The following is a 23,738-nucleotide window of genomic DNA, read 5'->3' as shown; positions in this document are numbered from 1 at the left end:
TCACTCTTGGAGATGGGAGATGTTTCCTGATTTCTGTGTAAATCTGTTTGTAGAATAAGAAGGGGAAATTTTGGGAGGATTTTGAAAGTTAATTCTAAGACAGCAAGTGAGTATTGAGTTTGTGAGCTAATTGGTTCCCTTCTGCAGAGGAGAATAATCTTTGATGTGAAAAGGGGTAAATTCAGTATGACTGACACATCTTATGGGTACTTTTGTTCTGTAGGCTAAAATAAGCAGTTTTCCTACCAAGTGGAATCTTTTGCAATACAGATTCTTCTTAATAATTTCCTTTTGTATCACAAACTTACTGCATCATCTGAAATATTTGAAACCATTTCCAGGAGTATATTTTTCTCCATAGATCATAGAGTCATTTTAAAAGAAGAAATGTTTCTCTGTTTACTTTCTCCTGTGAAACTTTGCTCTAGAGTAGTGATTAGTGTTGTTAATTAAAAACTGTAAGAATTTGCTAAAAGTCATACTAATTTTTCATCTTTTTTTTTCATCTTTTGTTGCTGACATCCTCTTTTTTATTTCCTGAACATTTGATAGCATTGTACATTGCTTCTCAATGTATGTTTAATCTTTTTGTCATTTTCAATGAAGTTGTTTTCAGGTTTTCTTTCTATTTGTAGTAAAAAGAAAATTATAGGTTTTAGGTCAGAGTTGAGCCATTTATACTGGATGTTTCTGTTGCTAGTTTTATTTACTGTATTTCTTCATTTCCACCAGTAAGACTTACCTGAAGAAATACTTGACTGAGAACAAAGTGAAATAAAGAACTTACTAATATTATTCTAGTGCTAATTATATTTCAGTTGTCAGAAGAGTAGGAAAATAGAAGTTTGTGGTCATTTTGGATAGAAAGGAAGCAGAGATAAGACTATTTTCATGATGAGAGGAGAAAGTCCCAAATAACCTCTCTACTTTATGACTTAGCTTAGAAAATCTGACTCTTTTTAGCTGCTTCCATATAGATGCTTCTATTTATTTTAGTGTGGGTAGGAGTAGATGCAACATTTGTTTGAGAAACAGAAATGGCTATGCTGTTCTTGATCAATTGTCACTGATTGCTAATTCATTGGTCAGTGCCATTGGTTCTGTTGATTACAAATATAATTTAAAATTTTCTTTTTTTCCCATGGAAAAAATGTTTTGATGTTTACCATTACTTTTATAGTTGGATAACAAAACCCAAAATATTCTTAGGATAGGTAGATAACCTATCCTTAGGCTAAGAAATTACTAGATAGGGATTTTTTTAAATCATGCAAGCAAAGAATAATATTCTTTACAGTTAGAGTTTGAATCATAAAATCAGAACATAGATTTCTGAGTTTTGCTTTTCTGGTCTTGAACATGTCTGCTGCTAATTTAGTCTGATAGTTATTTCTCTTATTAGTGGGTTAGACAGTGAGTAATTGTTCTGTATTCACCTGTTTAAGCCCACCATCTGTTGTGGGTTTTTTTCAGGTCCAAGAGTCTTAGTCTATTAAGTCACTCCTCATATGGAAACCATTTGTTTTGTAACTATTTTTTTTGGTCTTTCTCTGTGTCTTTTATGGCTCTGTTTTATTCTTTGAGGTTGTAGGACCAAGAGGAGACCAAAACTGCACAAAACGTAAAAGATGTAAACATGTAAATAACTATATATAATGGCAATTTTTTTTACCTTGCTGTCTCTCTCCTTATAAATTCAGATGTTGTTTGCTTTTTAGTTTGCTTTTTGACTAGTTCTCAGCATTCACCTTTAAACATTTCTATTTTATGTATGCAGTATGATTTGTAGACTAAACTTGTGAAAAAGGATGCTAAAGGAACGCAGAGGTGATTTTACACCATGGGTGAGGATGGGCTAATGATTGTGTGTAACCTTTTCAGGAAAAACACGGATGGCAGCTGCAGGGTTGTTCCTGTGCAAAAGTCTTCACTTTGCTTATTTTCCATTACAGTTGGCTGTCTGTTCATCCAAACCCAGAATTCAGCTCATGGCATGAAGCAGTTTTTCAGTAGATTTATTGGTATATGCAACCCAGAAGTCTTTCATTATAATTGTCTTTTTAAATAAATTTGCAGCATGTTGTATGAAACCCTTAACACAAAAATGGTTTTCCTGGGTCTCTTGCATTCCTAGCAGAAGCATTAGTGTTTCCACATGCTTAGACACAGGAGCATTAACATTGTGTTGGACTTTTTCACATGGATCCTGTTTTGTGTTTCTACACTGTAGCACCCTGTTCCTGCTACTCAACCTGCTCAGTGTTCTCGTTCAATGCTGGAATGTCGTGGGTTTGCCAAGGGAAAAAATAGTTGTCTATTGTTGAATAAAATGTTAAGTAAACGTTTGTTGAATGTGATCCAAACTTATGAAAATGCTAATTAAAAAACAATTCTCAGCAGGAAAGTAATTTATCATGTAAAAAGTGCATCCGAAAAATTACACCTGCTGACAAAAGGCTTTTGTGATACAGTGCAATGTTCTGCTGCAGCTACCAATGTGGATTTTTTCCTGAAGAATAATGAATTTTATATGCAGCAGCCTAAGTTGCATCACAGTTTTGGTGCTGGAACTGGGACTGTGCTCTGTGTTGGTGGGATGGAGTGTACCCTGGCTGAGTTTATGGATGATGCCAGGGAAGGAGTAGTTAATAAACTGGAGGGCAGGGCTGGCAAGCACTCAGCGAGCCCAGAGTGGGCTGAAGGATGCTCAGAAGCTTCCACAAGCAGGGGTGAAGCCCAAGCCCTGCTCCAGCAGCTGTGGGCAGGCTGGCTGAGCACCTCTGAGCAGAGACCTGGGGATCCCGGTGAGCAGCGAGCTGAACGTGGGCCAGCCACGTGTCTGTGGCCTGGATCCAGCTGTGTTAATCCAGCATGAGAGGCTGGCAAACTGGGAGACCTCAGCAGTGCCACTAAGCTGGGAGGGAGCTTAGAGCACCTGGCACATGAGGAGAGGCTTAGGAAACACATTGGTGTAGCCTGGGGAGATCTGACAGGCACTCCTGCAGCCTTTCATTGTGCAGGGGGGTCTGAGAGATGGGCAGTGAAAGCCTGTGGGCAGGGGCTGTGAGCTACATCGGGGCAGTCCTGGTGGCTGCCAGGGAGAGCTGCTCACAGTGACGGCGGTGACACCTTCCCCCCGAGAAGCACTGGTACCCCAGGGCTCCTGGAGCTGTGGCTGTTGCAGAGCATGGCTGTTGAGGCTCAGAGGAACTTTCTCTAACGCTGGTCCTGGGCTGAAGGCTTTGAGAACACCAGATGTCATTCATTCCCAACCCACAGCCCTCTATGGTAATGCCTGTGCTAGATTTTCTTCACCATTATTATCAGCATCTAGTGGTGAAATTCCAGCTAAACTCTGAGCATAGCAGACCTTTGAATCTTGAATTGTGCTAGTTTAGAAAGACATAAAATTTTGAGTTAATACAAAGTTCAGTATTCATCTTTGATGTACATCTTTTCATCTTGTTGCTGCCATAGTCATTTTAGCAAATGGAGACTTGGTATACAAAACCTTTGTCTTTAATTGAGAAAATTAAACTTCATCAGCTGCCTCTGGAAAACATCTGGCAGCTGATGTGTTAAATGTTTAAATGCTTTTGTGTTAAATGTTTGAATGATTTAGATTTTTAGGACCACTAGGTGGATCTTCTTGCTCAAGAAAATGAAAATGTTTTGTTGAATGTGGAGTTTTAAAATTATTTGATCTTTCATTATTTTTCATTTTACTTCCACTGTCTGACATTATGAAAAGCTCTCTGTACCCAAGTGGGTTTGTTTCTCTTCTCAGATTACAATTTGGACAGAGTATTATGTAGTTTTATATGCAAACTCACTCAAAATCTTAAAATCTTAAATAGGAGATTGTGTTCCTAGTCAAGATGGAATTGAACTAATAATAATTTGTGTCTAAATCAAGCATAAATTTTAATTAACCATAACAGTATGGTGAACTAATGCTATACTATGATAAATTACCTAAAAATAATATTTAAAGAATAAAATTTAAGTGTGTCATGCCACTGAACCTTTGGGATTTGTGGGCTAACCAACACAAACCCACTATTTTCAGACTGAAATGCTAAATTAATGGTTGGCATCTTGCTGTCATGCAAAATGTTTCCATATTTTCAGTTTGGTTTTTTCAGTAGCTAGTTTACTAAAAGCTGAGAGAATTCTTGGGAGTTGGAAAGGTGGAAAAACTTGGGTTTATTTGTTAATCCATGAATAATAGCAAGGTGTGAATTATGTATTAGCTTCACAGTTCTGAGGACCACAGAGAAAAAGAAGAACCAGTCCAAGTCAATTGAGGATAAAATTTCACATCTTTAATATGTTAATTTAAAATATAAAAGATACTTTCTTTAACTTTTATATCATTTGATGTATTTTTATTTAATGGTTGATTTCCATCCAAAAGCAGTTTGAAAAAAAAGTAATAAATGAATCACCTATTAAAAAAAGAAATAACATTGTAGCATTTTTCTAGGAAAATGAAAAGGAATAAAATCCTGACTGTATGCCTGTTAAATGGTATGAATTTATTTTGCAACCTTGTGGTCAATAAAAAGCAACATGTTGATTAATGTAAATGCTTTATTTGGTGGAACACCATCTTATATTAGAAGCTGAATGTTTGAGTAAAGACCTCTTGCTTTATAAAACAAGAGGTAGCAATGTGGAATCTGAATCTAGAATTAGTATTTTGTGATACAATTTCAAACTGGTTGATTTCACTGAGAGCAGTGAATATAATTAAAATCTACTGCTGCTCTCTTCCTTCACTGAGTTTTAGGTGAATTCTTGTTTTTAACTGTCTGGCATCTCTCTAATGAAAAATAATTTTATTTTTTGCCATAATTTTTATTTTTTCTTCACTGCCGAATTTAAAACTAACAGGTCAGAAATTCTAGGGAGAAGACATCCAGTCACTCTTCTGCTTTATCTTTTGTCCCCTAAAGATGATTGCAATGACTTTAAAGAAGATTTTAATCTCCTCCCTCTGTCTGGTTTTGGGGTTTGTTTGCGTGTTTTCTAATGCCTTGTTATTATAAAAGCGGATTATATTTTTAATTTAGTTTTTCTTATGTTTTCCTGTCAAAATCCTTTCTGAATGAAAATGATGTTGCCTAGCTTCTAGGAAGCGCCGAAAAGAGGGAATTATATTGCTGTCACACAGGATTTTGTAAGGGTGATGACTCTACAAAACTCCTGGGATCCTCAGACTCACTGATACCTAATTTCCCATTCAAGAGTATATTTGAAGCTTGTATTTCATATTTCTAAGTATGTTGACATAAAATGAGGATTCTTTTTACTTTCACAGACATTTAATTTTATTTTAGTAGAGTTACATTTTATTCCATTTATTTGATCCCTTTTATCCTTTCTCACTCCAATATATGGATTTCCTACAGTTATTTCTTTAAAGTGTAAATTTAAATAGAAATATAGATATTTTCCTAAAGCTTTACAATACCATCTGCTAGTGTTACCAGTTAAGAGTTTGAAGTATTGGTTGATATCATTACATGCTGTATTGCATGTCATAATTAATTTATTATGGAATGGAGGAGAGTAATCAGTGCTGTATAATGTATTTCCATATTTTTGAGATGGGGAGAATTTCGTTACCTAAAGCTTGTTTTAGTGCATTTTGAAGTGTCTGGAGCCAGGGAGTGATTAATGGATATGAAATAAATGTTTTGGCAGGTTTTGAAACTCTGTTTTGTATTTTCATGAGATTGCAGAGAGCTGGGTATGAAATCCCAGAGAGTTCCCCTCAGTTCTGTATTTGTATCCATGCGCTCTTGTTGTCAGTAGGGTGTACTTAAGAGAAGCCATAGCTTGATGTAGTTTGGAATGTTGAGGTTTGATCATGGGGCATATTACTCCAAAATATTTTTATTTTAGATATTATGTGTTGGTGTTTTGTTTACAAGCTGTAATTCCAATTAAAATGGTCTTTATAAAAATGTGAAAAAAGCATAGTATTTCTAGCAACAATTTTATTATTCTTGAATAAATATCTCAAGGTCTATACAGATGATTTTTTAATTTAAAAAATATCTAAAGGAGAAGTTCTGGGCAAACCAAGTATTTGTTAATAGGGTTGTTTTTTAGGCTTTTGTTGGTTTTATTTTTGGGGTTTTTTTTGGTTTGTTTTTTAATGTGGAAGATAATCATAATATTATTTTGGCATTTTGTTATATTGGATTTTTTTTAATATTTTCACAATTCTTTCATAGATGCCATTCTATAGGGTAATTCTCTCCAGGAAATTATGTTTATACTTGGGAAATATTAGTGTGGCTTCAGTTAAGGATCTTGCTTTTATAATTTTATCTGTATAAATTCAGTATAAAGCTCTTCAAACTGTACCACCATTAGCAATATTAAGCCAAATTTATGTTTATTGTTTTTTCCAAAGGATTTAATGTATAATTTGAAAATTTGTTAAACCAATCTTCTGCATTTTTATTAATTGACAGAGTTTTAGAACTTTCACTGCTTATAAGCCTTATAAAGAAATGAAATACATTTTATTTGTTACTGTGTTCTAATGGTGCATTTCCACACAGGTGGAGAACGAACTTGTGGTGTACATGAACTGATCTGCATCAGAAAAGGTAAGCAATGATTTGTGGAAGTGAACTCCTTAGCTTGTGAATATTCCTGGTAAGAAATCTACTGCCCAGTGTTATGCTCTGACTTTTTGTGGATCTTAGTGCTGCATCTTTGTGTTGCAGAATCTTTTGATGCTGACCATGTCAATAGGAAAAAATAGTGAAACTATAAAATAAAATTTGATTTTTCACAAGAGGGAAAAATGTGCTCTTCCAAAATTCCCTGAGTTATATGGAATTTGTTAATGCTGTTCAGCTGTGATGGGTAACCATGAAAACTTTGATCTTCTCTTTATCCGGATATTTGTGTGATTATATGATTTTCATTATTAATGGAAAGTTGTGAGGATCTTCCGAAAAACTGATGTAATGAACTGGCAATCTCTGCCACTGATTTCAGGTGAGATCCTAATGACTCAAACTTCCTTGCTATCAGCTGCAGCAATAGTGAGACCAGCAGCTGACGGAGCACAGAGCAGAGCTGTGCTCCAGGGAGGGCTCTTACAGCTTGGAGCTGAGCTGCACAGGCTGAAGTTGGAGCTCCACAGAGCAGCTCAGCTGATGGAAAGGCCAGATACACTTTTCTGTCCCTTCTGGCAGCCCTGTGCTCCCTCCTGCAGCATTGCTGTTGAACTTCTGTCTTCTCATCTGAAAGCTAAGCCAAAAAAAAGGATTTCTTCAAGGATTAGTTCCTTGAAATGAGTCTGGGTTAGGTCAGAAAAGTCTCAGTGCTTTCAAAAGGAAGGAGTAAGAAAACGTGGTGGGAGAGGAGTAAAGCTGCAGGACTCTTTTGACGACAACTTAGTCTCAGACTGCCTCTGTAGTATTGTCAAACCACAGAGTAGGCTCTGTGGGAAGAAATTTTGTTTGTCCTCTTTGTTTCCATTGCATTCACTGAGACATTTTGGTAAAACTGTTTGGGTGTGTTGAAACATATATTTAACAATGCCTAACGTCAGAATTAAGTCTACCAGTTAAGGTCAGAATAGTTTTATGGTCACAAGTAAACCTTTCCAAATATCTGTTGAAAGGATTTTTGAGTGTCTATGTGTTGCAGTACTGTAATTAAAAACATTTCTCCGCTTCTCTAAACTGTGAATCATTTAGATCTTGCTTGTATAAAATTCTTTCTCATTTTGGAGGGGAGGTGATTTTTTTCTTTTTATTGCCGTCTCTCTTTTTCCATTGACAGATAAGGTGGTACACACAGTGCTCTGTATTCCTTCTATAATAGCTGCTGTTTATCTTTCTGAATTGGGAAACTCATTGGAATTTCTGAAAGCCTTCTGATGAACTTTCAAGAGCTGTTAATCTTGCTTATCCTTATTTATTTTAGGATGCTGTACTGATTTTAAGAAAAACAAATTTATCATGTTCTTGGAGACAGTGCTGTATGATTTTAACGTTAATTGCTGGGAACTTAAATTGAAAAGATGTGTTGTTTGTTTTTTTAAGATTCTGTGTTATATTTGAGCATTGAATTCTAAGCTCTGTTAGCCATTGATACAATAAATTAAATAAAAAGAGCAAAGAACTTGTGTTTTAGCATTGGTGGTTATAAATTAGGCTAGGGATAGATAAGTGTGATTAAAAGAGAAATATCCATTTAGTGCCATTTATACTTGCATTATGTTGGGTTCCTTTTTAGGTCATGTGAGTTTCCACGTGCATTCTAACCTTGTGTGTCCCTGTGTTACTGACAAATTTCTCCTTGTGGTGCATGGATTTGGTGGATTCCTGTCTGTTTTCACTCCCTACTCAATGTGTACCTTTAAAGCAGGAGGAGATTGCCATGTACTGCCAATCTTCTGGTCATGTGGACTTTTGGATACTTTGCCTAAAACTTTACATCTTCTGATGCACATTCAAGATGCTTTTTGATCAAGACTCCTAAGGTTACTTTATTTGCCAGTTGTCCAGCCCTGCTTGCTTGCCAGGATGAGATTGCAGACTGAAGATCTCTGTTGATATCCTCAGAATAGGAAGGCATTTCCAAGCTGAGAGTTCCTGGCTGCCAGCAGTCTCGAGCTGGTCAAATCAGACCTTCCAGCTTTGTCCTTAATGTCACTGAGGGCTCATGTCAAGCTTATACAGGATGGAGTTTCCCATCTCTTGGCCGTGCCCTGAAAGCTAAGCTGCTTTTTGGTCTGTGAGCTCACAGTAGAAGTTGAAAGGGCAGATTAAGTGTTCACACTGACACACAGGTGTCAGTCTTGTCTGGTGCTGGGTAAGGTTGCAGTGTGCCCTTCTCCTTTTTCTCTGGTGTCTGTGTGACTGTGGCACCAGGAGAGGACATTGCAGCACTCCTGGCATTCATCCACTCCCTCATTTTCATCGACTTCTGGCTGTGAGGCGTTGAGAGCTGGTGGTGTTTGACAAAATGGTTCTCCATTTGCTGTTTGCCTGAAAGCCTCTCATGTTTTCAGCCAGGGGATGGTGGGTAAGTGTGACTGCTCTGTGACTGGAGTTGGAATGCCTGTGTGGAACCTCTGAAGGAAACATTAGTAAATAACCTGCATTAAGGAACTGGAGTTTTGCAGTTTGTACATTTGTGCTTTGCTTGTCTGTCCATCTTTCTTACAGCGCTTCCAAGTACATGGCTGTTGAGAAGCAACTAATAGGATAAACAGTGATGTTCCATCAATTTTTTCCTGCACTGAATAGGGAAAAGGGGAAAGTAAGCATGCAAGCAAGCATGTGTCTTCTATGAATAATGCATGGGAAAACTTTCCGGTTTCAAGTGATGGAATGTAATTACAATTTATATGGGGATTATATGACTTGAAGAACACCTATTGCTGGTAGTTAATTTTTCTTTCTAGTCAGTGTAAGTAATGCATTCCTAAATTGTATTTTTCTTGCCTGCCCTTTCATTTTTTTTTTGCTAGGAAAATGGGAACCTTGGAGTATCAGATGGTGAAATGTGGAAAGGGACCAGAAAGGTCTTCAAAGCTGTGACTACACCATTTAGCTCAAATAACATAATGAAAACTTCTTAGCTGTAGTTGAAAGCATAGCTTAAAAGCAAAACCTAAGCCTTAAAAGGAAACATCTGCTCTAAGATTATTCAGCTGTAAAAATGAAATATCTTGAAACCTCAATTTTGCTGTTTTTTAGGTTTTGTATTTCTCAGATTATATCAGTTTAAATGATAGACTCAGAGGTGTGCAAGTACCAGTTATAACGTTCATTGAATATCTGAGATTATGTCAGTTCTATTGCAAATATGATCCCAGTGTGGTATTGATACAGGACTCAGGTTTGCTACCCAAAGATGTAGCAGTTGTCTGGCACTGGCCTCCTCCTGTGTCATATTAATGCTGCTATAGTTTTGTAGTTGCCCAAGAGAGGCTGTGGTGGGTTCCCCTCTATGCTGCCCAAGAAGGATTGCAGTACTTTTATAGGGTTTTTTACTTGGTTTCCTTTTAGCAAGTTCATACATTTTTGAGAAGAATTTGCAAAGAGCTGATCAGGAGTAAGGAGACTAATAGGCTTTCCAGAAAAGTCTTAAAAACTAATTCTTATGTATTTTTAAAGAGGCTTCCTCTAAATGCATAAATATAGGGAGTGTGTGTCTTGAAAATGGGAGTATTTTGTGGCTGTTATGTAACATCTAATAGCTACATGATACTGAACTAGTCACTTTCCAGCTTGTAAAAAGAACTTTATGGATGGTCAGCTATTAGGGAATCACTGCAATATGTGTCTCCTATGTTTAACATAGTCAAGTAGTTGAAGTGTTGTGTGGTTTTATATTTACACATTATTGAAATCTGAAAACTGGAAAAAATGAAAAAATAGATTCTTGCTTTTATTATAAATTAGCATCTTGTTTACTTCTGTTATTTAATGCAAGTTTGTGTTCACACATTTCTTTAGTGTCTGACAATACAAATTGAAGGCTTGGCTGTGGAAAGAAGAGTCCTGCTTAGTTTTTGACAGTGGAAGGTGACAGAGTTTCTCTGAAATGACTCATTTAACAGTTTGTCTTTTTGCTGGATATCTTCCTAGTATCCAGCTGTTTTTGAGAGAGTCAGGATATAAAATTGTGTAAGTTGTTCCTTTGGTTATTTGCTATGGAAATAAAAGAATTCAGGGAACTTGAGATCCGACTTGAGAACAATGTATCTTTTTTAGCTGTCTAGTGCAGATGCAAGTCTAACTTGGAATTAGCTGTTGTTAGATTTAGTAATGTTTTAATTAAGGCTGTTTAAGGTTCTCTTTGTACAAGCAAGACAGATTTGTGATGAGTGTTTACGATATTGAACTGTAACTGAAGAAACTCCTCTTTAATATATTCTGTTATGTATTCATTGTGTGACATGGAAGTGACATTAAATGAGAAAATATATATGGCGATATTATTTTTAGGTTTCTTTCACCCAACATTTTTCACTTGTTTATTTTTGAAGTAGTGCAAAGTGATATTTCTAACTCAGCAGTGTGTTTTGTATTTAATTCTTGGAAATGTAGATGGAGTATCCAAGTAAGGACTGAGTTGCACAGAAGTTTAAAAATTATTTTTAAGCACTTTTTTTCTTTTGCAAGATGTTCTTTCCTTTCTATTGTTGTGGCAATTTTGCAAACAAAGGAAATTATTCAGCAAACTGACTTTGTGACTAAGAATGGAACAGAAGTGCTCTCTTTAATATGCAAAAGAGAAGTTGCAAAAAGACAATGTCTTCGTCTGACAATGAAAAATGTCACTTGTAATAATAATTTTGAAAAGATAAGAAGGTGTGAATTTTTGCTTTGTCAGAAGTATGTTTTAAGTAGAACTATTCCTCTTTAATGTTCTGGTCAGCTATCCTCACCATTTGCATGGGTCTGAATGTTAAGCTGCCAACTACACTTATTCCAAATGGCAAAAAGTAGCATTTATTCATTAGTTTCAATTTAGAGTAGAAACATTATTAAGCTGAAAGTCAACTGCATCTGATACTCAAGTTATCTTACAGTATTAGTGATAATCTACACTAAGTAATTAAAATAATTTTCCCCTTTCTGGCTGCTGTCATCCAGTTGGTAGAACTACTTGTTCTTCATCAAGAGAAGGTTGATGTCAGAGATGGCAGTAAATTTCTTTGTATTAGATACCCTCATATTAATGTAAAATGCAAATATATGTTGTTTCTATACTCATTTAGAGGTTCAGATTTGGACAGTACCAAATAAAGTGCACTTTCTCTTTTTACAAAGAGGAATAAAAAACTCTTCATTTAGAAACTGTTAAAAATTAAAGCTACTTTTATAATATATAAAGAAAATAGTAATTAGTACTTTTTTTTTCAAGGCTTGAAAAAAATTTTTATCCCATGGATACTAAACCTCATACACTTGAGAGATATTTAGACATATTGCTACATGTTAAAAAAATAATAATATTAAAATTAACGCCAGCAGAATATATATTCTGAATTTGCACTCTGTTGGAAAAGTAATCTCTATGCACATGTGTTGGATTGGAGAAAATTCAATACAGAGTAAATACTTTTCTTTGAGCTTCCTCATGCCCTTACAGGAAGCAGAATATTATTTTGTGTGTTTTCCTGTATTTGGAGTCTTCTGGAAAGCAGCAGCTACTGGGGTGACTTAATTTCAGCTATGGCAATATCTTTTCTTCCATGGCAAGTTTTGTATGTAAGAAGTTTGCTATATCCAAACCCTGGCATTCCTTCACTCAAGTTCTCATGTTCATATAATCATTTTTACCATGCAGTACTTTGCTGTATATCCTGGTTAATTACTGTTGGATTACATGGACTGTCTCATGCTTTGTTGTTAATTGTAGTGTCTGATAGGGGAAAATGAGGTTTTAAAGTATTTTTATTACATAGATTATTTTTCTTTCCTCATAGTGGACAGCTACTTTGTGATGGGTATGAACTTTTAAACTGCAAGTCTCTAGACCCCTGTGGGTCTTTAATACTTTTGCTTTGGGAGGATTATTTGAGAATACCATTAAAAATTATAATCACTGCTGTTCTCTTTCCCACTGTGTGGATAATAGTCATGTAATATGCTATGTAATTGCAACAGATTATTGGGATTTGGAGGTAATCAAGATGATTCCATGATCAGTGTCTATTCCAAGTGGCAAGTGTGATGCTTCCTTTGCTGTTTCTTTTCAGAGATTTCTGTTGTGAGATACTATTTAATCAGAGATGAATTCCATGTAAGAGAGAAAAGGCATTGAGGGACTGGTAAATCAGCAGGGATGGCAGGCTGACAACTTTTCCAGCACATAAGGATTTAGGAATTAAAAGATTTCTGTCAAAAGTTTAAATCTCCATCTCAGAGTATGGCTTCAGTTACTCCTAAATTCTGTATTCGATCAGTGGTATTTTGGAACCAAGGGTCCTCTTTTTCTGTAATTAAATTTATCAGCAAAAGACAGTTTCAGCATGGTATTTTTAAAGAAAGGGGAAAGAATCCTGGAAAAGACAATCTGTAGAGGCAGTACTAGAGCTGCCACAAGCAACTTTGTGCACTTATGGATGTGATTGGTTAATGTAATGAACCAAGCTGGTTTTATCATAAAATGTGAGTTAGAAATGGCTGAGGTCACTTGGTTTGTTCAGCCTGGAGGAGACTGAGGGGAGATCTCACTGCAGTTACAACTTCTTGCGAGGGGAAGGGGAAGGGCAGGGGCAGGCACTGGTCTGTGCTCTGTGGTGACAGTGACAGGACCCGAGGGAATGGCCTGAAGCTGTGTCAGGGCAGGGTTAGGATGGATATCAGGACAAGGCTCTTCCCCCAGAGGGTGGTTGGACACTGGCTCAGGTTTCCCAGGTCAGTGGTCACAGCACCAAGCCTGGCAGAGCTCAAGGAGCATTTGGACAATGCACTTCTTTGGGATGGTGTGTGTGGGGCTGGGAATTGGACTTTGATCCTTTTGGGTCCCTTCCAACTCAGGGTATTCTGTGGTTCTAGAATAATATTTTATGAAGTAAATGAACTCTATTTGATGTAATTATTTAGTCAAGTAATTTAATTGATTGTAATAAAATCAAATAAACTGAATTTGTTAATTAAAATACATTCTAGAATTTCTTCCTGTGTATAAGAATTCCTGGAATCCAGATGTTAAAATGTGTTTTTCTTGTTAGTCCTTGTAATTAGATATTAAGGAAACAAAGGGAAAAAGAAGTTCTGCTTTGTCTCTGTAGCAGTGCATAGTATCCCACAGCCAGGGTGAAGTGACAGAAGTGGAATGTTAAATACATTATTATTATTTCTGATAAATTTCCACTGGAATAGGAGTGACAGTGGAGTTAGACCAGTGCTACTTTCATGATACACTAATTCCAGTAGACTTTTTGTGTGAACAAACACATTTATTTTTTGCTTAATGTGACATGTTTTTGAAATTAACCCAAAAGTGGCATCATGTATTACTTCAGAAAATATAAATTTTGTGTCTTCTTCAGTATTTCTTTGAAAGGTCCATTTAAAGGGCATTGTTATTCCAAATAAAACCACTTCCATCCTTGTCTCGTTCTGTCAGTCTTGAAAAACTTCTGAGAGGTTCATGTTGCTAGAATTGTTTTTAATTCTCTTCTGGAGGAAAAGCAGCACTCTTTTCAGTTTTGCCTTGAAATTGAATTGAGTTGTCATTTCAAGTTTGTGCTCGTTTGAAATTGCTGTTGCTCAGGGTTGTGTCCTGGATGTTGATACTGGAAGTGTTGAAGTGCAGGTAGCTCATGTTGCAGGGCTTGTAATTTGTGCTGGAGAGCGTGTAAACTTGCTGTCCAACAAAGTGTGAGATGCAGGAGCAACAAACCCAGAGTGAGGAACATCAGAGGACTGGCAGAATAAAATGTATTCAGCATAGCATGCTGAGAGGTGCAGCCATCAGTAGTGGGCCAAGGTAAGAAGTCTGTGCTGTGTCAGGAAAGGCAAAATGCAGTTTGGAATTGGAGGGGGCAGCATCTTTCTACAGAAAAACTTCAGTTTTAATGTTACCTAAATGTAACTATAAAAGCATTGCTATATGGGATCTAATTGTGTGTTTTAAGTTGAGCTAAAAGACTTCCTGATTTTTTTTTTTTTTGGCAAAAGAGAAGAAATAGGTAAACTTTTAGAAGGGAACTACATAATCCAGTGTTTTATATGGGAGATAGAAGAAAGAATAGAACAGGAGTCATAGGAATTTTGTCTTTTGACTTGTTCAATAAAATGTTTAGAGTTCATTGTCTATCACTACTTTTTAGCAGAAATACCAGCTAGTCAATTTTTGTGGTCCAATTGTTTTTGTTTTTTATATGGGAAAGTATTCTAATAGTGATGCTGCCATATATAGTTCATGTTTTGGAAACAGTGCAGGTAGTCAAGAATTTAATTTTTTTAGTCAGAATTCTAATTCAACAGTGGATAAACCCATGTAGGTGTAGCATTTTGTTTAGAAGGTTCTGTTCACTTGTTGCTTCTTCAATTACCCCAGCAAACAGAAAGATCGTAATTGTATAGGAATTCACAAATTGCTGTGAAATGTTGAGTAATGAGTTTCCATTGTTAAAGAAAAGCTGTTTAGAAAGACCATGAAATCTTAGGTAGCCTTCAAGTTCAGTTACTTGCTTTTAAAGAAGAGACAACCCTATGTAGTTAGTAAAAGAAATGTACATGTAAATTGGCACATATGAAAATACAGTCCCTACTCCTGTTGAGTAATCAGACCAAAGTATTTCACTTGTGAGCAGACTCAGGTGTAGAGGGATTCATTTGGTTTTTTTCCTGTCATGACAAGTCTGTGAGAAAGAAATAAATCCTGTTTGGAGGTAAATAATTCAAGCATGGAGGAAAGCAATAAAGGCACACACTTGTTATTTTGTTTAGTAACCTGCTCAGCTTTCTAAAAATATGTTAATTTCTTGTGATAGTGGCAAAGTTGGAAAGAAGTGACAAACAACAGTGAATGGCATTTGGATGAAAATATTTTGAGCTGGACAGCACAAATTATTTTCATGGAATGTCAAGGTGTAATGGTGTAAAAAATGAATACCAGTAAATCATTCTTCTTCAGGACTAAATACAAAACAACAGTCCTGTATATTTAAAAGAATTTAAAGGGCTAAAGTATCTTAGATCAAGTTGTAAAAAAACAAACAAAAAAAAAACCCCAAAACCCAAGTTATAAATAAAACCAAGCTTACATATTACATTTCAAATGTTTTTTATGCTAGGATCCTAAAGGTAATTGGCATTTTTCAGGTCATACCCCCTGGTTACTTTATTTGTGTACAGAAGAGATAGTATTGCATTTGTAAATGAATAATTGAAACATCACTAAGATAACTGTGTGGCTTTGTACATTACTAGCTAAGTGACTGGTATGATGTAGAGTGTGAAAGATCCAAAAAGAATTGATTTATATTAAATAAAGTTTGGGGCTAGATACATACTAAAATATGAAATGCTTTTAAATTTCATATAAAAAACATTTCATCTTTTTAAAATGTCTGAGGCATTGTGTTGTTTGGTGGTAGATATTGGAAGATGTAATTTTCTGAAGAGTTTGAAACAACTTTTTGAAATGAAAAATTATGTCATAACAAAGAAGTTATTATTTGAGAAAGAGGTGCTAATTTGATATTTAAGATGAAGAGATGGTAAGTTTCTATGTTCTAGTACTTCTGATTCTAGTGATGATAACAACAAAATGGAATTAAAGTGATGTTAAGGTAATACTTCTGTAATGATTATGACTTTCTATGCCACTTCCATTGCCAGCAATTCAATTAGTCTTGGTAGCTTTGTAGAAAGATGTTTGTTCTTTTAGTATTTCTAAAACAGCCTGATATTATAATGAGTTTCAAACATAAATTCAGAATTTCATTGGTGTTTTTCTTAAGAAGCAAAAATAATGATGAAGTTTATAGAGGTAGGACCTTTGAATTTAAAGGATGACTTTGAGAAAACATTGCCTTCCTACTGCTGTCTGATAGTAGAAGCACTGGAAACCTCTGAGAGTTTTTAAATGCTTTTCATGGTACAATTAATTCCCAGACAGCTCTGAATTTATTACAAAATGTTTTGAATCAAAGTAATTCTGGTGGTGAATGTGGCATAGATGTAATTTTTTATGTAAAAAAGAACTTCTAATTTTTTTCTGTCTATGAAGTATACCTGCTTGATACTTAAGCTGTGAGAAACTAACTGAAGGATTAATGTGATGTATAAAACCTGAATTCATAGATGGGAATCTGTGCACATTTCATGTGGAAAATTGAAGTAGGTTTTTTCCCCCTGGCTTTATAATGGTAATACTTTACAGGATTTCAGCTTGATAATTTACCTAATCTGTGAACAAGTATTCTAAGACTCTTTACATGAGTGCAAATTGATACAGAAATATAATTTTCAAGTCCTATGTTCACACTGAATTACATAAATAATTAATTAGTTTTGCTACAGCTAAAGTTTCATTTCTTTTGTAAGGTATCAGCCAATGTTTCTTTTTTCATCCAGAAAAATGTCATCAGATACTGTGTTTCCATAGAGAACTATAAGGCTTTCAGATAGTGCCTTTTTTAACTACTTAGTATCCAGCAAGTACTGGAGAAAAAAACCCCCAAAATACTCAGCTTTCAGTTCCTTTTAGGCTGTGGTTAACTTCCTTAAACACATATTTTGATGGATCAAGGCAGATGATTGCTGAGCAACATAAGCATAACTAAAAATTTTAAAAATGCAATTTAAACCTACAGCTTGAAAAGATCAAATGTGACATATGTGAGAGTGTTTTTCCCTGAAGATGCTGTACAGTTAATATATCCTATTTAAAGTAGACCGTCACTGCTCTTTGTTGAGAATCATTCCATGACTGGAATTCAGTTAAATCTCCTGCTCAAAGCAGTGTGGACACTGAATTCAGGTGAAGTTGCTCAGGACAGCCTGCTCCAATAATAAAGCAATCATTCTCATAGTTCATTCAAAGGTCCCATGATCTTTATCTGCCCTCTGATCTGTCTTCTTTTTTGCCTTCCCTTCACTTTCTGACTTTTTCCATGTACCCCAAGTTGGTGTCACACCTTCTTCATGTCTCACACTGATTTCCTCCCTGAACATCATTAACCTGTGCCACCTTCTGCTGCTCCTTCACTTCTGCTGGCCCCCATGAATTGCAGTCCCTGCCTCTGTGTTTGATAGATGTTATAGCTGGAACTTACTGAAAATGAAGGTTTTCTGTCCTGGGTCCAGTCCTTGGTTTCATTTGGGTGAGGATCAATAATGCAGAGAAAACTGGCTCTTGTTTCAATAGCCTCAGATATTCTCAGTTATCCATATGCAGTCTTGGAAGGGATGGGAGTATGCCTACTGCCAGCAGAACTTGGGGAGATTTCATCTGTTAAGCTTTGAGGTAAAAAATTAATATATATGAACTGAGGCTTTTGTCAAAACTCAGAGTGTTCCCCTGTGTGGAAAGATTCCATGAAAAATGGTAAATAGACACCTGACAAACAATAAATGAATAAATGCCTGAACACGTGCCAAAGTTCATGACAATTAAAATATTAATTGAGAAAAAATTAGCTGACTTTCTTCTCTGTTCCAGAATAGAAATTCACTTTTCTCACCTTGTTACCCCTCTTGGTGCAGCAGGATGTCTCATTTGATGTTGTTGGCAAGCTCCTATTCATGGGAAAATTTTCAGGGGTGGTTTAGGCAAAATGTTACATGGTCTCTTCTGGTCAGAGGTAAGAAGTGAAAAAAAAAGTATTTCCAGGTTTAGATAGGTCTGGATGTCCAGCTCAAAACAGAAGTGCAAATCTGTCCAATTTGTTTTTCACGGTGAAGGCACATTTCTTTGGATCTTTCTTTCTTTGTCAGATTTGAAAGACACCTGTATAGTAATTTAGGAACAGCACCATGGACACAAATGTTCCCTGTCATCCTGCAAAACTAACTGAGGTTGTGGAATTGCATGTGTTTCTCAGTCAGTACTTTTACATAGATGCATGAGCCCAGATTTACAAAGGGCATATGTCGAATCAGAGAATGATTTCATTTGGAAGGCTCCTGGGAAAGTAATTTACAGTTCAGTCCCCTGCTCAAAGCAGGGATAACATTGAAGTTGGATTCTATAACTGATCTAGGCAATCTGTTCCAGTGATAAACTCCTCTCATTCTGGATTTTTCCTGCCTCATCTCCAATTGGAACTCTTCTTGTAGTTATTTCGGACTCTTGCATCTTGTCCTTTTGTATTGCATCTCTGAATGCTGAGTCTGTTGGCAGATGTTCTTTAATTCCACTCCTTTTTAAATAGTGAAAGATGTTACCATGTAGCATTGTAGTCCTAAAGTGAAGTGCCGAGATCTTGGCAAACAGAATTTGTCAATCTGATAAAGCTTCATAAATCTTTATTAAATAGAAAAAAAAAAATCAACCCCCAAGAATGGGATTTATGTAGTTGAGTGTAGTCTTGCAAAGTCAGGAGGAAGAAAAGTGATATGTGAAATCCCAGTTTTCATCCAGATTAACGCAGTTGTGTTCAGCTCTGAAATGTGTGTTGTCTGTGTGTTACGGCCATAAAATCCACTGTTAGGTGTTACTCTTCCTGTTTAGGATGGAGGTTTGAGACATAATGTTTCTTAATTATCAGTACATTAGTAATGAACCAGTTAACAGATTAATTAATCTGTTACATATCACTAGAAATCACAGCTCTGTAGTGCTTTACATGGTTTTTAATTGCGTGTAGTTTGAGTTTTATTACATTTTTGCCTATAAATTGCATCCAAATGCTATTGAGTTGCAATTTTATAACCCTTCACTTTAAGCTCCCACACTACTTCATAATAAATTTGCAATCCTGTCACTATTTTAACTTCTTGCTTCAAGTTTTTTTGAATATAAGGCTTGTGGAGACTCCACTGGGTTTCCTAAGGGCCTTCCCTGTGAAATCCTGGCAACCTTTATTAAAGAAGCAGCTCAGCTTCATTATAGTCTGTGGGCATCTGCACTCCTTTCAAAAGATCTGCCCTCTCTTGGTCTTGAACTGCATTTATAAGTTGGTACTTATTTCTCACATTTCCAGATTCTTGTTTTTGCTCCTCTTCTATATCCCTTTCCCTGCCCACTCTCCTTTCAAATAAACAAATGGCCATTTAAATACTCTTTCCCATTGCTTCAATTTGCCACATTCATTTGCAGATTTCACATTTCTAAAACGTGCTCCTTGACAATCTTAGTCTTAAATGGTGTAATTGATGTTGTTAGATGCTGGTGGATGTCAAAGATGCTAAACCTTTCAAAGATCCCCAATACTGCCTTGCAGTTATCTGCTTAATAGCATTTACATATTCTTTATTTTACACATTCTCTATGACATGTCAGTCTACTTTGGCCTTTTTTTCCCCCACCTGGGTTTAAGTGTGCTTTACCTCTATTTCATTTTCTATTAGCTCTTTCTTGGTTCATATGCAAGTGACCATACATGGTTTTTCTCACTCTGTTTTTTGCTCATAAAGCATCCTGCTTGTCAGAGGGCTGGGTGAGCCAGCTGGTCCCTGAGGGAAGAGGAGCCGGGTGCTGAACATGACAAGGTGGGCAGGGCCAAGGCTCAGTCCCTCCTCAACAGCACTGTCTCAGAGCTGGCCCTGAGCAGAGGCAGCCAAACCTCCAGTAGGTGGGGAGCTCTTAGCTCCTTTCCAGTGCTGTCTCAGGTGTTCCTTTAGAATTCATTGGTTTTGGCAGCTTCTGATAATCTCCCTGTTCTTCTGCAGAGACTGTCCAGTCCTCCATGAGAACCTCTTGCTCACAGTGTCTGTCCCTCTCAGATTAGGACCACATGCTTTCTGTTCTTTGAAAAGATGATTAAGCATTAACTCAGATTTAAATGGTGGGGTTTTAATTATATATGGCATATATATTTGCATCTTCTGAGGTATTTATTTATGATCAATTCTGGTAATATTACAACTTTGCAAGCCTTTACAAAGTTTTAAAAAATTCATTTCTTTTTGTTTCTTTTAGTATCTCCGGAGGCAATTGGATTCCTGTCTGCAGTTGGGGTGTTCATTATTCTCATGCTGCTACTTTTCCTATATATTAATAAGAAGATGTGTATTGAAAATGTTAGTGGTTTCCCAGATCTTGATTCAGGATACACTACAAGAAAGAATTCACAAGATAAACTTTGTAAGTATCCAACATACAGTGTACTAAACTTAATTATAAGAGTGCATATTTTTACAAGGATATAGCAACACAACAATGTTGGCTTTGCCTGTGACTGCAGTACTTGAAAGGAGCAAACCTTTGTATCCACAAGCCACAGAAATTCGACAGTTATCTAACCAAAGAGTTTGCATTTACTTATGGAGAGATACTTCTCTTGCACTCTGAGAATACTCTTGAACTTACTTTAAACAATCCATAATTTTGTATAATTAAATCTTTTCAGGTAAATTTGTGAATGGGATTATTGGATTTTCACTCAGCCTGTTAAAATCCTTCGTCATACTTTTGGAGAAGGTCTTGATTTTATTCACCCGGAAAATCATTTTAAAGAGTAATTTTAGTGATATCTTATATCTGACTAACACATTATTGAATATTTTTTAATACAAAGTCTTTAGGGATCATGTGTAACGAAAGAAATTAGACCTTGAAAAAGATACTGAGGGTTGGTAAAACGTTTGTACTGTGAAAATTGAACAGGCTTTGTTAGTTAACTAGAGAGAAAGAGCCAGGCACCAGAAAACAGAATGTGAAATCAAAGAGGCCTTCTTCCCTTCTACCTCTCTAAAAGATGGAGCTAAATTTTAATTTTCAATTTTCCAGGAGGCAAAAAAAAATGTTCTCCCCAGAAATTGTCTGTCATATTAGCTTTCTTTTTTGCTACAAAACAAGTCTTGATATTCCAAAGCATCTTAGCTTATGCAAAAGACAACAGATATTTTGGGGTGAAGAAGTCTCTACGATGTGTGTTGTGTTATGTTAAAAGCCTGTTTTAGTGTGACATGACACTGATGAAAATTTAAATGTCTCACAACTTCTTCTTCACAGGTTAGAATTAAAAAAAATTCCACTTCACACAGGTGTCTTGTTTTTGAAAATAATGAATTTTATTATGGCTAGTTGATGCTGCAGTTGATGAAAGACTATGGTTTTGCTGGTTGATTGTGTCTTCAAGATTTTTATTTAGCTGTTTTCTTATTGTTTGCAATGATAATTGAATGAAAAGAGAAAAGCTGCAACTTCCCCTGGTAAATATATTGGCTTTTGAAACAGAGAAGGCAAATAGCTCTGAAATTGAAGAAACAGAGGTGGTCAGTTTGTGAAAGAGAGGACCTGTCAGTGTTAAGATCTGTTGCTGGATAGGCTGGGCAAATGGCGTTTTTTAGAAACCTTCAGCAAAATCTGAGCCTTCCCTCGGTGTCTTCCCTGGTGGACACGCTCAGCAGTGCTGTGGATGACCTGGCCAGTGTTGTTGGCGAGGTTGGCTACTCTGTAGCTGACTCAGTGACAGAGCAAGTGACCAGCATGATCAATGGCCTGCGGGCAGAGGATGAGAGCTCCAAAACGCAGAGTGAGAAACCTGTGGAAGGCAGAGAGGAACACACACCCTCATTAACTCATTCTCAGGAAATTAATATGAAAACTAAGAGAGGTGCTGCAGAACATAAAGAGGCTCATAATTCTAATTCGTTAGATTTTGTAAAAAGTGGTACAAGTCAAGTTGGAGTATCTGACCATGCCTTGAACAAAAACCAGTGCCAGTTAAGAGGCACAGATCATAATAATCCTCTCAGTGATACAGAAGAACATCAGGATTCGAAGACTGTAGGAGGACCTTTTAAAAGGGAAGTAGTAGGGGGAAATGAGTGTTTTGTAAATGATAAGTTCTTGAAGGATAGTAACCTGAAAAGTAAAAAACTTACAGTGGATCAATCTATAGAGGAGCAAGATAATTGTTTATATGCAGTATCAGATAATTCTAAGAATCGTGAGCATAAAAAAATCAAACCACATTCACCTGGAGCTGATTTTAAAGATTCTGATAAAGTGCACAGTATGAATGTTCCCCAAGATGTAGAAACAAAGCGTGTACAGAAGGAGAAATTAACAGATTCCAGCTTGAAGAAGATGCACAATGACCATCCCAGTTGCCTTAATGAAATCAAAGAAAAGAAATCTGAAGCCTTCTTTGACAGAAAAAGAAAACCCATCTCAAAGGATGAAGGCAATGTGTCAACTACACTTGCAAATGAGGGCAAAAGGAAAAACTCAAAGAAATTAGAAAGAGAGCTATGTAATAAGAAGACAGCAGGAAAAGGTGAGGAGTCTGTCAGCAAACTGCATTCTTCAGCCTTTCCTGAAACTTATGATATTTCCTGCTTTTTTCACCTAATTTACACATTTAATAATAGTGTTTCCTGTCAGTGAAAGGGCCAGGTTTGTTTCAGTGCTTCATTTTCTAATTATGTTGATGTTTCTTGGAAGTTAATTACTTTCCACAGTATAACTTAAAGGAACTGATTAATAAATGCCTTTTCTATGTTCTAACTCTACTCTTTCTTTATACAGTTTTTCTTGCCTTCTCTGCCTTGTGTGGTTTCTGCTGAAAACTATGAATTAATTAATACTGGAAGTTAATACTTGTTCTGTGAAAGTTATTTTTATTTCATTTCTTTTAAAAGCATTGCATGAAATGTGCTATGACAGTAAAAGGAATAACTTCTTTTGCATTTACATTACAGTAGATCTTCAGAATATTTCTGGGATATGTGAGATAATGATTTCAAGACACAATGAGAAATGAGAAACTCAATAAGAAATGGCAATTAAGTGATTTTAAGTATAGGAAGAAGTGAATGAGGCTTGTCTTAAAGTTGTCTTAAAGTTGTTCTTTTAAGAAAACCTGTGTGTTGTTGTTATGGATACTTTTTGTGCCGTCTTCAACATCCAGTCTTAGTGTGATAAGGGAGTTGCAATAGCAGTTTGTAAGGAAGAAGTAAAACCTTGCAATTTTACATATGTTTGCAAGTTGCATACTAAAATTTTAGAAAGCAACACATGCTTTTCCATGTTTCCAGGTGCTGATTCTGTACAGAAATGAATGATTTCCTAATAGAAACCCATTTTTTTCCTTCAGTTGTGTCTGTTTTCCT

General features: G+C 36.1%; 1 protein-coding gene across 4 annotated transcripts in view; it reads left to right on the top strand.

Moving 5' to 3' along the window:
- The window catches only part of SYT14 (synaptotagmin 14), an 87,235-nt gene that overhangs the window by 5,375 nt on the left and 58,122 nt on the right, over positions 1–23,738 (top strand). For 3 of the 4 annotated variants that reach the window (XM_058020098.1, XM_058020097.1, XM_058020096.1), the window contains exons 2-3: positions 6,579–6,626; positions 20,599–20,763. In XM_058020098.1, the coding sequence (XP_057876081.1) occupies positions 6,579–6,626; positions 20,599–20,763 (213 nt within the window). Of the gene's footprint in view, positions 1–6,578; positions 6,627–20,598; positions 20,764–21,957; positions 22,904–23,738 lie in introns of those variants that run through there. The other variant, XM_058020095.1, reaches the window with a different exon arrangement.

The sequence above is a fragment of the Melospiza georgiana genome, chromosome 3 (genome assembly GCF_028018845.1).
Source record: "Melospiza georgiana isolate bMelGeo1 chromosome 3, bMelGeo1.pri, whole genome shotgun sequence".
Taxonomy (NCBI): Eukaryota; Metazoa; Chordata; class Aves; order Passeriformes; family Passerellidae; genus Melospiza; species Melospiza georgiana.
The sequence above is the reverse complement of the archived record's forward strand: the minus strand, read 5'-3'. Positions and strand labels throughout refer to the sequence as shown.